Here is a 13221-nt window from a genome sequence, read left to right as displayed (position 1 = left end):
GATATAACTTTTCAATCATAACGAAAAAAACGTAAAGACCAAATAAATTTTTATGAATACCAAACCTGCTTATCTTTTCTTTGAGCATAGTTATAGGCAATCAAAATGGTAGCGGCACTTCTTCTCCACATTCTGAAATACAAACAAACAAACTCAGAGTTGATGCAGTAATATTGCAAGGTTTTCACATCATTAATTCAGATGACGTGAGTTCACTGTTGTAAGCCGATATAACTTTTCAATCATAACGAAAAAAACGTAAAGACCAAATAAATTTTTATGAATACCAAACCTGCTTATCTTTTCTTTGAGCATAGTTATAGGCAATCAAAATGGTAGCGGCACTTCTTCTCCACGTTCTGAAATACAAACAAACAAACTCAGAGTTGATGCAGCAATATTGCAAGGTTTTCACATCATTAATTCAGATGACGTGAGTTCACTGTTGTAAGCCGATATAACTTTTCAATCATAACGAAAAAAACGTAAAGACCAAGTAAATTTTTATGAATACCAAACCTGCTTATCTTTTCTTTGAGCATAGTTATAGGCAATCAAAATGGTAGCGGCACTTCTTCTCCACGTTCTGAAATACAAACAAACAAACTCAGAGTTGATGCAGCAACATCGCAAGGTCTTCACATCATTATTTCAGATGACGTGAATTCACTGTTTTATTGGACTGTATATATATATATATATATATATATATATATATATATATATATATATATATATATATATATACATTCAATGAAAATGTTGGATTAATAAAATGTCCCACTTTCGACGTGGATACTGTAACAAACGCCATCGCATTTATCTCGTCTAAGGCCTCGCAGCGAGAAGTTCAACTCCTCGTCGGGGGCTAAATCTGTTTAAACTTTTCGCCGATCCCATTTTAAAGTTTCGTCCCAAAACAGGTCGTTTTTCAGCTTCACCAACTATATATATAAAGTTAAATGGGGCGGAAAATATAAATTCGCGACGGCAGCCGGCTAATCGTTCGAGTGATTTTAAAATAATTTCGCGCCATTGCTCGATATCGCAGCGTGAAATGTGAAATATTAATTGAACTTGAATGGAGGATAGGCCACTCTCGTTATTAATGGTCCAATAGCTTGTTTTTCGCCTCTTTCGCTCTCTTTCTCTCTTATTACACGTCCTTCAGGATTTTCAATGATTTTGCAATTTTCTATGCAACGCAATATCATCGAATTGTTTCCTTAATTTAATGGTTTTTCTTAGTTAACTGTCGATTATTGTTAGAAAATTATTTTCTAAGTAAAAGCTAGTTTTGATCAGAAGAACACTTCACACAATTATTTTAAAAATTTTCAGAAAAAAAACCAAAATAGTGATCAAGAACGACATAAGTTTTGGAGCACCTTAACAGAATTTGTTAAAATAGTAAAGTAGTCTAGTAATTTAAAATATATTTTCTAGCGTTGGAAACTATCGACTGAAAACAGTTGATAGTCCCAAAACAGACGAGACAGTCGATAGTCAAAAACTAGCGAGAGAAAATTATGAGAACTGTGTTTCCTGTATAAATTGTGAGAGAAGAAAGGACGGAGATAATTGTTTAGGGCAGTTAATTTTATATGTACTTATATTTTCTAAGGATAGTACAAGCGAGACGGGAGATGTGCATATTCCTTCATATACTAACAATAAAAAAGAAAAGAAAAACAAATACTGAATACTATTAACATGCAATTTATAATTTAATTTTAAACGAAGTAGAATTACTTTTATATTCGAAAGTTCTCCAAATATCATTAAGATATACAGCTATTTGAGAGACGTAGAACATCTATTCATACATTGTTGGATAATATAGGATTTAAGTGGTGAAAAGACAACCCGCGAAGGGGTTTAAATGAACTTCCAGAGACTACTTTTAAAACAATACAATTTTTAAAAACATATAACAAAATCAACAACAAAACAAACATGTCATAGTTCTCCAGAATTAGACTCTTATGTCATGAAGTTTTTAGTTGAAGATATGTTCATGTCCTCTTATTCTTTATTTACTTACTCGTATAATTTAGCTAAATATTCGTAGATGTTAATATTTTTATACTACTATCAATTACCCAAGTCAGCAATATGAAATAAGAAGTTTTTATTCAAGTACAATTATTAATGTTTTACTGCTTTGTAAAATAAATTTTGGAAGCACTCTACAATTGTCCGACTATGGGTTTTACAATTTCATATAAACGTACTCCTACCCTAGTATCTGGACACCTACTTTAGAGGAAGAAGATTTTATGTTAACCATAATTAATTCTACATACAAACATAATACTGTGAATTCAAGCTAATTTATTCCATGCATAGTATATTCTGCAAGTGTACGTATAACTTGCTGGGACTGGCAACGTTGCAATCATGTCATAGCTCTGCAGAATTAGACTCTTATGTCATGAAGTTTTTAGTTGAAGATATGTTCATGTCCTCTTATTCTTTATTTACTTACTCGTATAATTTAGCTAAATATTCGTAGATGTTAATATTTTTATACTACTATCAATTATCCAAGTCAGTAATTTGAAATAAGAAGTTTTTATCAAGTAGAATTATTAATGTTTTATTGCTTTATAAAATAAATATTGTAAGCACTCTACAATTGTCCGACTATAAGTTTTACAATTTCATATAAACGTACCCCTACCCTAGTATCTGGACACCTACTTTAGAGGAAGAAGATTTTATGTTAACCATAATTAATTCTACATACAAACATAATACTGTGAATTCAAGCTAATTTATTCCATGTATAGTATATTCTGCAAGTGTACATATAACTTGCTGGGACTGGCAACGTTGCAATCATGTCATAGCTCTGCAGAATTAGACTCTTATGTCATGAAGTTTTTAGTTGAAGATATGTTCATGTCCTCTTATTCTTTATTTACTTACTCGTATAATTTAGCTAAATATTCGTAGATGTTAATATTTTTATACTACTATCAATTATCCAAGTCAGTAATTTGAAATAAGAAGTTTTTATCAAGTAGAATTATTAATGTTTTATTGCTTTATAAAATAAATATTGTAAGCACTCTACAATTGTCCGACTATAAGTTTTACAATTTCATATAAACGTACCCCTACCCTAGTATCTGGACACCTACTTTAGAGGAAGAAGATTTTATGTTAACCATAATTAATTCTACATACAAACATAATACTGTGAATTCAAGCTAATTTATTCCATGTATAGTATATTCTGCAAGTGTACATATAACTTGCTGGGACTGGCAACGTTGCAATCATGTCATAGCTCTGCAGAATTAGACTCTTATGTCATGAAGTTTTTAGTTGAAGATATGTTCATGTCCTCTTATTCTTTATTTACTTACTCGTATAATTTAGCTAAATATTCGTAGATGTTAATATTTTTATACTACTATCAATTATCCAAGTCAGTAATTTGAAATAAGAAGTTTTTATCAAGTAGAATTATTAATGTTTTATTGCTTTATAAAATAAATATTGTAAGCACTCTACAATTGTCCGACTATAAGTTTTACAATTTCATATAAACGTACCCCTACCCTAGTATCTGGACACCTACTTTAGAGGAAGAAGATTTTATGTTAACCATAATTAATTCTACATACAAACATAATACTGCGAATTCAAGCTAATTTATTCTATGTATAGTATATTCTGCAAGTGTACGTATAACTTGCTGGGACTGGCAACGTTGCAATCATGTCATAGCTCTCCAGAATTAGACTCTTATGTCATGAAGTTTTTAGTTGAAGATATATTCATGTCCCCTTATTCTTTATTTACTTACTCGTATAATTCATCTAAATATTCGTGGATGTTAATATTTTTATATTACTATCAATTACACAAGTCAGTAATTTAATATAACAAGTTTTTATTCAAGTACAATTATTAATGTTTTACTGCTTTATAAAATAAATATTGTAAGCATTCTACAATTGTCCGACTATGAGTTTTACAATTTCATATAAATTTACTCCTACCCTAGTATCTGGACACCTACTTTAGAGGAAGAAGATTTTATGTTAACCATAATGAATTCTACATACAAACATAATAATGTAAATTCAAGCTAATTTATTCCATGCATAGTATATTCTGCAAGTGTACGTATAACTTGCTGGGACTGGCAACGCTGCAACCATGTCATAGTTCTCCAGAATTAGACTCTTATGTCATGAAGTTTTTAGTTGAAGATATATTCATGTCCTCTTATTCTTTATTTACTTACTCGTATAATTCAGCTAAATATTCGTGGATGTTAATATTTTTTTAGTACTATCAATTACCCAAGTCAGTAATTTCAAATAAGAAGTTTTTATTCAAGTACAATTATTAATGTTTTACTGATTTATAAAATAAATATTGTAAGCACTCTACAATTGTCCGACTATAAGTTTTACAATTTCATATAAACGTATTCAATAGTTTCAAATAGTATGCATATCTACGTCTATAGAACGATTTATTATCCAGCTCCATAGACAATCAATCACGAACTGAAGCGCAACAACACGGGCCCCGCCATCTTACAAACATAACCGTAGTACGTCATGTACCAGAATGCAAATTCCAACGTGCGGAATGGGTGGGTCCTAATAATAACTCGATTTCTGGCGGTTTCGGTGAGGGTATGGTGAGATTTAATGGTCGTGCGGTCATTTAAAACCTTCATCACTTCACTCTGTGCTTTAAGGAAATGGTCAGGATAAATTGTTTTAACTGGGCTTTCAACCAAATTAAATTATATAGCAGCCGTACTCTATATACGTGCTTAAATTTCGGATATGTTGGGGCTTAAAATACGTACATCTGAACCGAGAGATATATTTAGCTCGATTATTGCTCTTTTCCTAAATGTATAACTTAATAATATAACGAAAATGTGTTTAAACTTTTAGGTTTTTCTTTTTAATTTGCCACAATTTATTTTGTTTATCACAGAGTTTAAATAGTTACTTATAGTTAGTATTAGGAACTATAGAACAGTCGATCCAATCGATAATACTTACAAAAAATTTTCCAATGAAAATAGTAATTACTATTTCAGTCGAATGAACTTTCCAAATGTTTTAAATGCAAATGCAATAGTATTTACTTTTTTATCACGTATAAAAATGAAAATGTATGTCTGTCTATGTACAATATGTGCTGCGAATAAATTTTCGGGACATTTATTTTATAATTTTCAGGGCAGCTTTTTATCTGGAAGGAAATTATCTGTTCACAATTGAAGACATCGTATTCTAGTGCAAGGACCTGAACAACTACGGCATCAATCCAAATTAAACAAGATTTATTCGAGGAAAACGAACGAGAATTGGCGAAAAAAACATTGCACCAAAGTCTATCTTGAAAAAGTTACAAAGGCTGCACTCTAAACTCCTAAACCCTTAAGTCTCAGTCTGAATATTATGTGAATCTAACAAGAGAAAGCATACTTTGTTACTTCTGGAGATGCTCTACTACTAATCATATAAATAATATTCGAATTTGTTAGAAGAAAATAAGAGGAAGTGTGGATACAGTCAAGTATACCAAGAAAAGCTCAATATATATTACAAAATAAATATTATGACCTTAAAAGCGTAAGGTGGAATCCCTATCTCGTAATTATTAGTATGAATAAATTTACTTGAAGAAAATGCTTTATCTCCTACCCCTTAATACTCTGAAATCAACAGAGGAAAGTCCCAAAGTTAATTTACAGTGTGCATAAAAATATATTTACATCTATGGTATTGCTGTAACATTTTGTCACCTCGCACTATAAAATAAATCGGATATTACAGTATTTTATAACACGCATAAGAATAAAAATTAATGTGAAATTAAATTATATAGCAGCCGTACTCTATATACGTATTTAAATTTCGGATATGTTGAGGCTTAAAATACGTACATCTGAACCGAGAGATATATTTAGCTCGATTATTGCTCTTTTCCTAAATGTATAACTTAATAATATAGCGAAAATGTGTTTTAATTTTTAGGTTTTTCTTTTTAATTCGCCACAATTTATTTTGTTTATAACATAATTTAAATAGTTACTTATAGTTAGTATTAGGAACTATAGAACAGTCGATCCAATCGATAATACTTACAAAAAATTTTCCAATGAAAATAGTAATTACTATTTCAGTCGAATGAACTCGGGATATATGACGTAAATGTATAAATTCCCTATTGAGTTAATTTTGAAAGAACAGAGAAAATTATTTGGAGCGCCATTGTGTAAACATCAATTTATTTTAAATAGATTTGGATCAAAATATGGCAGTACAAAATTAACTTCATAGCTAATTTTTAATTAGGATTTATAAAATCTGAACGGCATAATTTTTTTAAATACTATTAGTGGTTCCACCATCTGCCCAATAGGAAATAAGTATTTATGTTTATATTATAAACATTTATATATATACAAGGCATGTAGAAAATCACTTCATTAAGTCTACATATGTCAAAAATTCAGATGAGATGGTGTTTAACGTTTTAGTCTATGCACTTCACTATCATGTCGCATATTTAGCTGATTAGCGAGTGTATTGGGATGCACTGAAACTCTTTCGAAGTACTTCACACAAGCATGTTGAATTACACTCGTTATGGGTTCTAGAGGAATATCGCTTTGTATCACTTCATTTGAGACATAGTACGGAGCATCAACAATATCACGCAACCCTTTATTTGGGAACCGTTGAATGATGGATAAATTAGATTTGCTGGCGGTACCCCATAGTTGGATTCCATATGACCAAATAGGCTTGAGTATAGACTCATACAGCAACACCTTGTTATCTAATGATAAATTGGATTTGCGCCCGATGAGCTAATACATTTGATAAAATTTCAGTCGAAGTTGTTTTCGTTTAGCGAGTATGTACTTCTTCCAGGTTAGGCGTCGATCTAAATGCATACCAAGATATATAACATCCTCTGCTTGGGGGAGTTGACAATGATTGCTATTCACTGGTGGACGTGTTTTTATACGCAGGGTAAATGTTATATAGGTCGATTTAGACTGCATAATGAACCTAAATAAATTTTCGTCACATTTTGATATTTAAAAAGTGACAATGCCACCACTTAAGAAATGTAATTGGCTATTCGTTCAAATATGTGCTTATGAATATTTTTTTCAATTTTTTCAACCGTACTATATCAAAACGGAAATATGAATTATAAAATGTGAAAGGGTTTAGAAAACAAAAACTATTAAATTACATTTAAATATTTTGTTAACGGAATGATGAAGCGACTTTTTGAACGGTGGTACAAAGCTAATTAGGGCTCTTATCTATTAGTAAACAGACTCTTCTATCTCAGTTGCTCACCTTTCAGGTAGCTTTTTAAACAGATGGCCGGATAGTTTTTCCCATATTGTACACAAGAACTCCTTCCTAAAAAAACGGCCATAGGGATGTACGTTGTCGTATTCGGTTTGGACAGCTCATAGTTGTTATAAAAGTTGTTTTTGAGTATCGATTGTACCTTCGTCCGTCTGTTTACGTTCGAAAATTTCCATGGTGCACCTCTACAGAATGGTTTTCCAAATTTTGGTGACTTCAAGTGCCAAAAGTTTACCACTAAGAAGCTGAGCTACTGCAATTTGCCCTTGGTGACCTTACACGTTAAACTGTGATACCTATGCCGGAAATACAATGATTATCGATGTTTTTTAAAGCTAGAATACTTCTTACTTGCAATATCTTTACGGCGTATTGGTCGTTGAGCACCTTCAATCCACCTTATCTGAACTTACAGCTTGAGCAGCGACACCTTTGTCCGAACTCCACTTCAGTATACCAAGAAGCGCTTCGAATAATTGAAATAGTTTATGGCTATGGGTCATTGAGGATCTTCAGTCTACCTTTGATAACCGTAGAGCTGTCGCTGCGATACTTCTGCCCTAATTCTACTTAAATACACCAAGAAAAGCTTCGAGTAACTGCGAAAGGATTGGCAATCCAACGTCAACTAGTATTCTTTTGATAATTGATTCGATTTCGATTAAAGTGTTGAAAAACTATTGGTTTATTCTAAAATATCATTTAATCAAAGGGAAGGGAGAGGCGACGTGTTGAACGGCGATCGAAAACGACACTGAGGGTTCTTATCTATTAGAAGCCATACCCCTCTGTGTCACTCGTTCATCATTGAGGTATATTTTTAAACAAATGACCGGATAGTCAGACCCGTATTATATAACATATATTCCTTCCTATACTAAATTTCAGAAAGAAAATAAATCAGATAATTGCCGGACTGATTCTATTGTATCGCATAGATCAGTTTTATTTTGATTGAAATTTAGCGTTACTATATTTGTTTGCAGAAAAAGGATTGGAATAGTCTACAATTTAACTGCTGCACACTTTTTATATAAATTTATAGTTTTATTCATCGTTATTTTTTTTATATGATTAACAAGCTTTATCCTAAAATTAATATTTGTTTAAACTAGATTGAAAGAAATATTGACATCAAGAAGCTTGAAAAAATATCGAGAAAGTCAGTAAATCAAAAAAACTCAGTTCAAATGAGCATTATCGTATTGTTGCCTAAGTAACATAAAATTGTCTTGATAATTACATTTGATACTATAATAGTATAGTACTTTTTAAAGCAATTACAATAATCACCCCCAACCTGCCATTTTCTTGCATTTATTTGATCGTGCCATAAAAATGCTGAAATGCTAAACTGTTGACTTGTTATTAAAAGCCGGGCTATTTTAATAGCATCTATATAACTCCATCATCTATGTCTTGAAGTTAGAATATTACTGCTGATGCTTTCGCAGATGCTACATATTGTAGTGTTTCGGACTTCCATACTCGTTTAGTTCTTAGAAGAATCCATAATGCATTGGCGACGTTTCGGCCAAATTTCATCGGCCATCTTCAGATCTTGTTTTCTTGTCCTTTACCTCTCGTTGTGCAAACAGAATCCGTATTAATATTATATTTATTGATAAGTTGTTTTGTCGATAATATTAAGTAAAGCTTTATTTTATTGACAATCGTATTTAATTGACGTCTTTCTTACAGTGCCGCCGTCTAAAATAGTAATCACCAACGAGGAATCGGGAACAGCTCTGACATCCGTGGTAGGACCGTTTCCTGAGGGATCCTCATTCACGTTGCGCTGTGACGTCTCCGGGGGTAAGTACAAATAACCAGCCACCATCTACCATTATTGATTACTTAAGGAAACATTTTAATGAAATGTGTATATTATATAAATTTGAAATAGATATACTAGGAAAGAATTTTATGGAAGAGATGTGATATAGATCAATGCTACTAGTTAAATTTCGATTAAACCCTTACTGTTTTTGACGCCGCAGCGTTACTAGATTAATATGTATCTTAACTTAGTGTGAAAAGCTCAACATTACTACACCATATTATTTATAAAAAGATAAATCGGATTCAGTTAGCGCTAAGAAAATATTTTGAATCATTTAAATATCATCAACTTGGCTATGTGGTGAAGTGGGTAGTGGTTACATAATCCTAGTACAATTTAACAGAAAAGTTAACATTCCTCTCTACGTTGAATGCTCTGTACCTTTAGATATTGTCTCCATGCTCCTTCTTCAACAAGAGGAAATAACAATGGTCCAAAAATACTATAGTTCGTAAAAAAAACTTGGCAAACATAAAGGAGAATATTTTGAATACAATTTTAGTGGACCCCAAAAATATTCTTCATCCGCCATCACACGTAGAACTAACTTTAATGAAAGTTGTTTATTTCTAATTTTTAATGTATTTATTAGTACTAATTTACAATTAACTACTATTTTTAAATAACTACAACTATGATATTGAACATCCCTTGAATCACTTAAGTTTAGATACTTACGTGTTAACATGGTATATCTAATGATAGTGAAAGTAATCATCTACTTCTAGGTAGCGATGAAGGTGACAAATGCATACAAACCAAAATGAATTCACAATACAGCACTTCAGCACTTTTCTTTAAAAGCTTTCAATCACTGATATATTGGAGAGACTGGCACTGATCATCAGATTAATTGCATGACACCACACTGGTCTCAGTATCCGCTGATATACAATAAGCTTATTGTAAATTGAAAACTTGGAGTTTCGGCCAAGCAACTAATACGTTTTGCTGGACTTGATGTTGACTTCGTCGTGTTTCTTCTTTATATGGCCATTCCACGTTGTTAATGATCACGTGACTTGATCTTACTTGTGATACCTGTATATCGATATCGACCCGATTTAATTTAATTCGCCATTATTCCTACTGATAACAACTATATCAAGAGCATGTTTTGGATTGAATTATTTTCAATCTCTGTCAGCCATTATCAGTTTGAGTTCAGAAAATGTTTATTCACGTTTAATAGGGTATAACACGGTAATTAGTTTAAATGTTTGTTCAGAAAACTTCGTCATTTCATCATCATTGTCAAAGTTTCAACCAGTACTTTACTTTTGGTACCTCTAATATGGTATCCGTCAGTTATTAAGACTTTTCTCCATTAACTCTCAAGCCATGTTGTTCGGCAGTGTCAACTACATGAAGAATGCTATTTCCTAATTTTGGCTGTCTGTAGAGTCTTCAAGACCTCTCCTTGCACAAACTTGATGTGAATGGGGAGCAAGATAAATGGTTTCATAGAGGATATAAACGATGACAAGGTTCTTACTATTCAAGCATTTCGAAAAAAAAAACAACAAGAAGTATATTATCAAAGAAAAATCTATATAAACCATTTTACAGAGAAAAAGAAAGGGGGATTTTTCTGTTTAATATTATGATGTAATTCAAATACTTAAAAAAAAACGTTAACTTATTCATACTAATCTATTAGCGTGTTTGAGAACTCAATTTTTAAAACTCAAAATGAGAAAATAATCAGCTAATACATTAAACTAACTAATTTGTTAATTGATCCCTATCTTTATTGACAGTGACTGTTTTTAATATCCATACAGACAAGCGCCATTATCAAATATCAATATTACTAATCTGAGAAAAATGGAAATTGACTGTTATCCGAAAGATTGCATATTAAAATAATCGGAAGCTTTTAATATTTTCCGGATATTGTGCTTAAATCGAAAGAAGCGGGCAAGTTAATTAAAAGAATACCAAGAAGAAAACGAGCAGAAACCTTTGGGAAAATGCTTTTATCTGTGTGAAGGAAGACAGAAGACAGGGCGGATAATTAGAAATCCATTGAGGAATATCGGAGTGAAATTTTTGACGGTTTACACAATTTATACTTCAGATATTCGCACAAATTTTGGGAAGTGGGGAAGGGTAAGCAGTTAATGGGTTTAATTTTCTGGTACAAATTAAATATCCGAATATTTCTGACTTCATATAGAGTTATATTTTGATTTTAAATATTATCAGTTATAGCAAATATATTCTTTCGAAATTATTTTTTAAATATACATTCACTTTTCATAGAGAGTTTTAACTTAAATAGTTTCAATAGATTTATAATCTGTCAGTTTTATATAGATATTAAACATTCCATATTAATTAATTAATTCGTTAATGTATTCCTTACTGCAAGATATATAACTCCTTTGTAAATAACAAAGTAATAGGCTAATTGAAAAGTCCAAAGCCTGACACATAGATGGCGCTACTATAAATAAATCCATATATTTTTTAGTTAGTCCTAACCCTCAAAAGATACGTGTATAAATTTGACAGCTGTCGGATCATTAATTAGTGAATTATAGCATTTTGAGTGAAACAACTTTTGTTATTGTCAAAAAAATTGATAAAAAGAAGTTCGCGTGTTAATAATATATTACATTTTGGAGGGCAAAATACAGCTGAAGTAAAATTTGCCTACATTTTTATAATAGACATGGCCTTTTTTTAAATTTAATTTTGTCTTCTGCAAATTTTGGCTTAATTTTATGCTAGATTTTACCAATATTAAATTTTATTTACTTCTAAACTTGTTTTACTATTTATTATGTCTGTATTGACGCGGATTGTATCCTTTTATGGCATGCATTTTAATCTGCAAACGAACTAATGTCTTGTTATTAAAATAGTTGTTTTCCTTTCGAGTTGGAGTGAGAGTTAATTAGTTTTAGTAAAGTTTTATTTATTAGAAGCCAGTCCCCTTTGTGTCACTCGTTTACCATTGAGTTATATTTTTAAACAAATAACCGGATAGTCAGGCCCTTATTATATAACATATATTCCTTCCCATACTAAATTTCAGACAGAAAATAAACAGATAATTGCCTGACTGATTCTATTTTATCGCATAGATCAGTTTTATATGAAATTTTATTGGCTTCTAAATTTGTTTTACTATTTATTATGTCTGTATAGACGCAGATTGTATCCTTTTATGGCATGCATTTTAATCTGCAAACGAACTAATGTCTTGTTATTAAAATAGTTGTTTTCCTTTCGAGTGGGAGTGAGGGTTAATTAGTTTTAGTAGAGTTTTATTTTTAGAAGCTAGTCCCCTCTGTGTCACTCGTTCACCATTGAGGTATATTTTTAAACAAATAACCAGATAGTCAGGCCCGTATTATATAACATGTATTCCTTCCCATACTAAATTTCAGAAAGAAAATAAACAGATAATTGCCGGACTGATTCTATTGTATCGCATAGATCAGTTTTATATGAAATTTTATTGGCTTCTAAATTTGTTTTACTATTTATTATGTCTGTATAGACGCAGATTGTATCCTTTTATGGCATGCATTTTAATCTGCAAACGAACTAATGTCTTGTTATTAAAATAGTTGTTTTCCTTTCGAGTGGGAGTGAGGGTTAATTAGTTTTAGTAGAGTTTTATTTATTAGAAGCTAGTCCCCTCTGTGTCACTCGTTCACCATTGAGGTATATTTTTAAACAAATAACCAGATAGTCAGGGCCGTATTATATAACATGTATTCCTTCCCATACTAAATTTCAGAAAGAAAATAAACAGATAATTGCCGGACTGATTCTATTGTATCGCATAGATCAGTTTTATATGAAATTTTATTGGCTTCTAAATTTGTTTTACTATTTATTATGTCTGTATTGACGCAGATTGTATCCTTTTATGGCATGCATTTTAATCTGCAAACTAACTAATGTCTTATTATTATAAATGCTTGCTTTCCTTTCGAGTTGGAGTGAGAGTTAATTAGTTTTAGTAGAGTTTTATTTGAA

The 13221-nt window shown here is 31.3% G+C and overlaps 1 protein-coding gene across 1 annotated transcript in view; it reads left to right on the top strand.

Moving 5' to 3' along the window:
- The window catches only part of side-VII (sidestep VII transmembrane protein), a 446220-nt gene that overhangs the window by 191544 nt on the left and 241455 nt on the right, over positions 1 to 13221 (top strand). The window contains exon 4 of the mRNA XM_076412671.1: positions 9084 to 9197. Within this exon, the coding sequence (XP_076268786.1) occupies positions 9084 to 9197 (114 nt within the window). The remainder of the gene's footprint in view (positions 1 to 9083; positions 9198 to 13221) is intronic.

The sequence above is a fragment of the Rhynchophorus ferrugineus genome, unplaced genomic scaffold (genome assembly GCF_030347505.1).
Source record: "Rhynchophorus ferrugineus isolate W39M unplaced genomic scaffold, kcgeb_rfMv2 rfM8, whole genome shotgun sequence".
NCBI classification, from domain to species: Eukaryota; Metazoa; Arthropoda; class Insecta; order Coleoptera; family Curculionidae; genus Rhynchophorus; species Rhynchophorus ferrugineus.
Note: the sequence above shows the minus strand (reverse complement) of the source record. Positions and strands in the feature narration are given on the sequence as shown.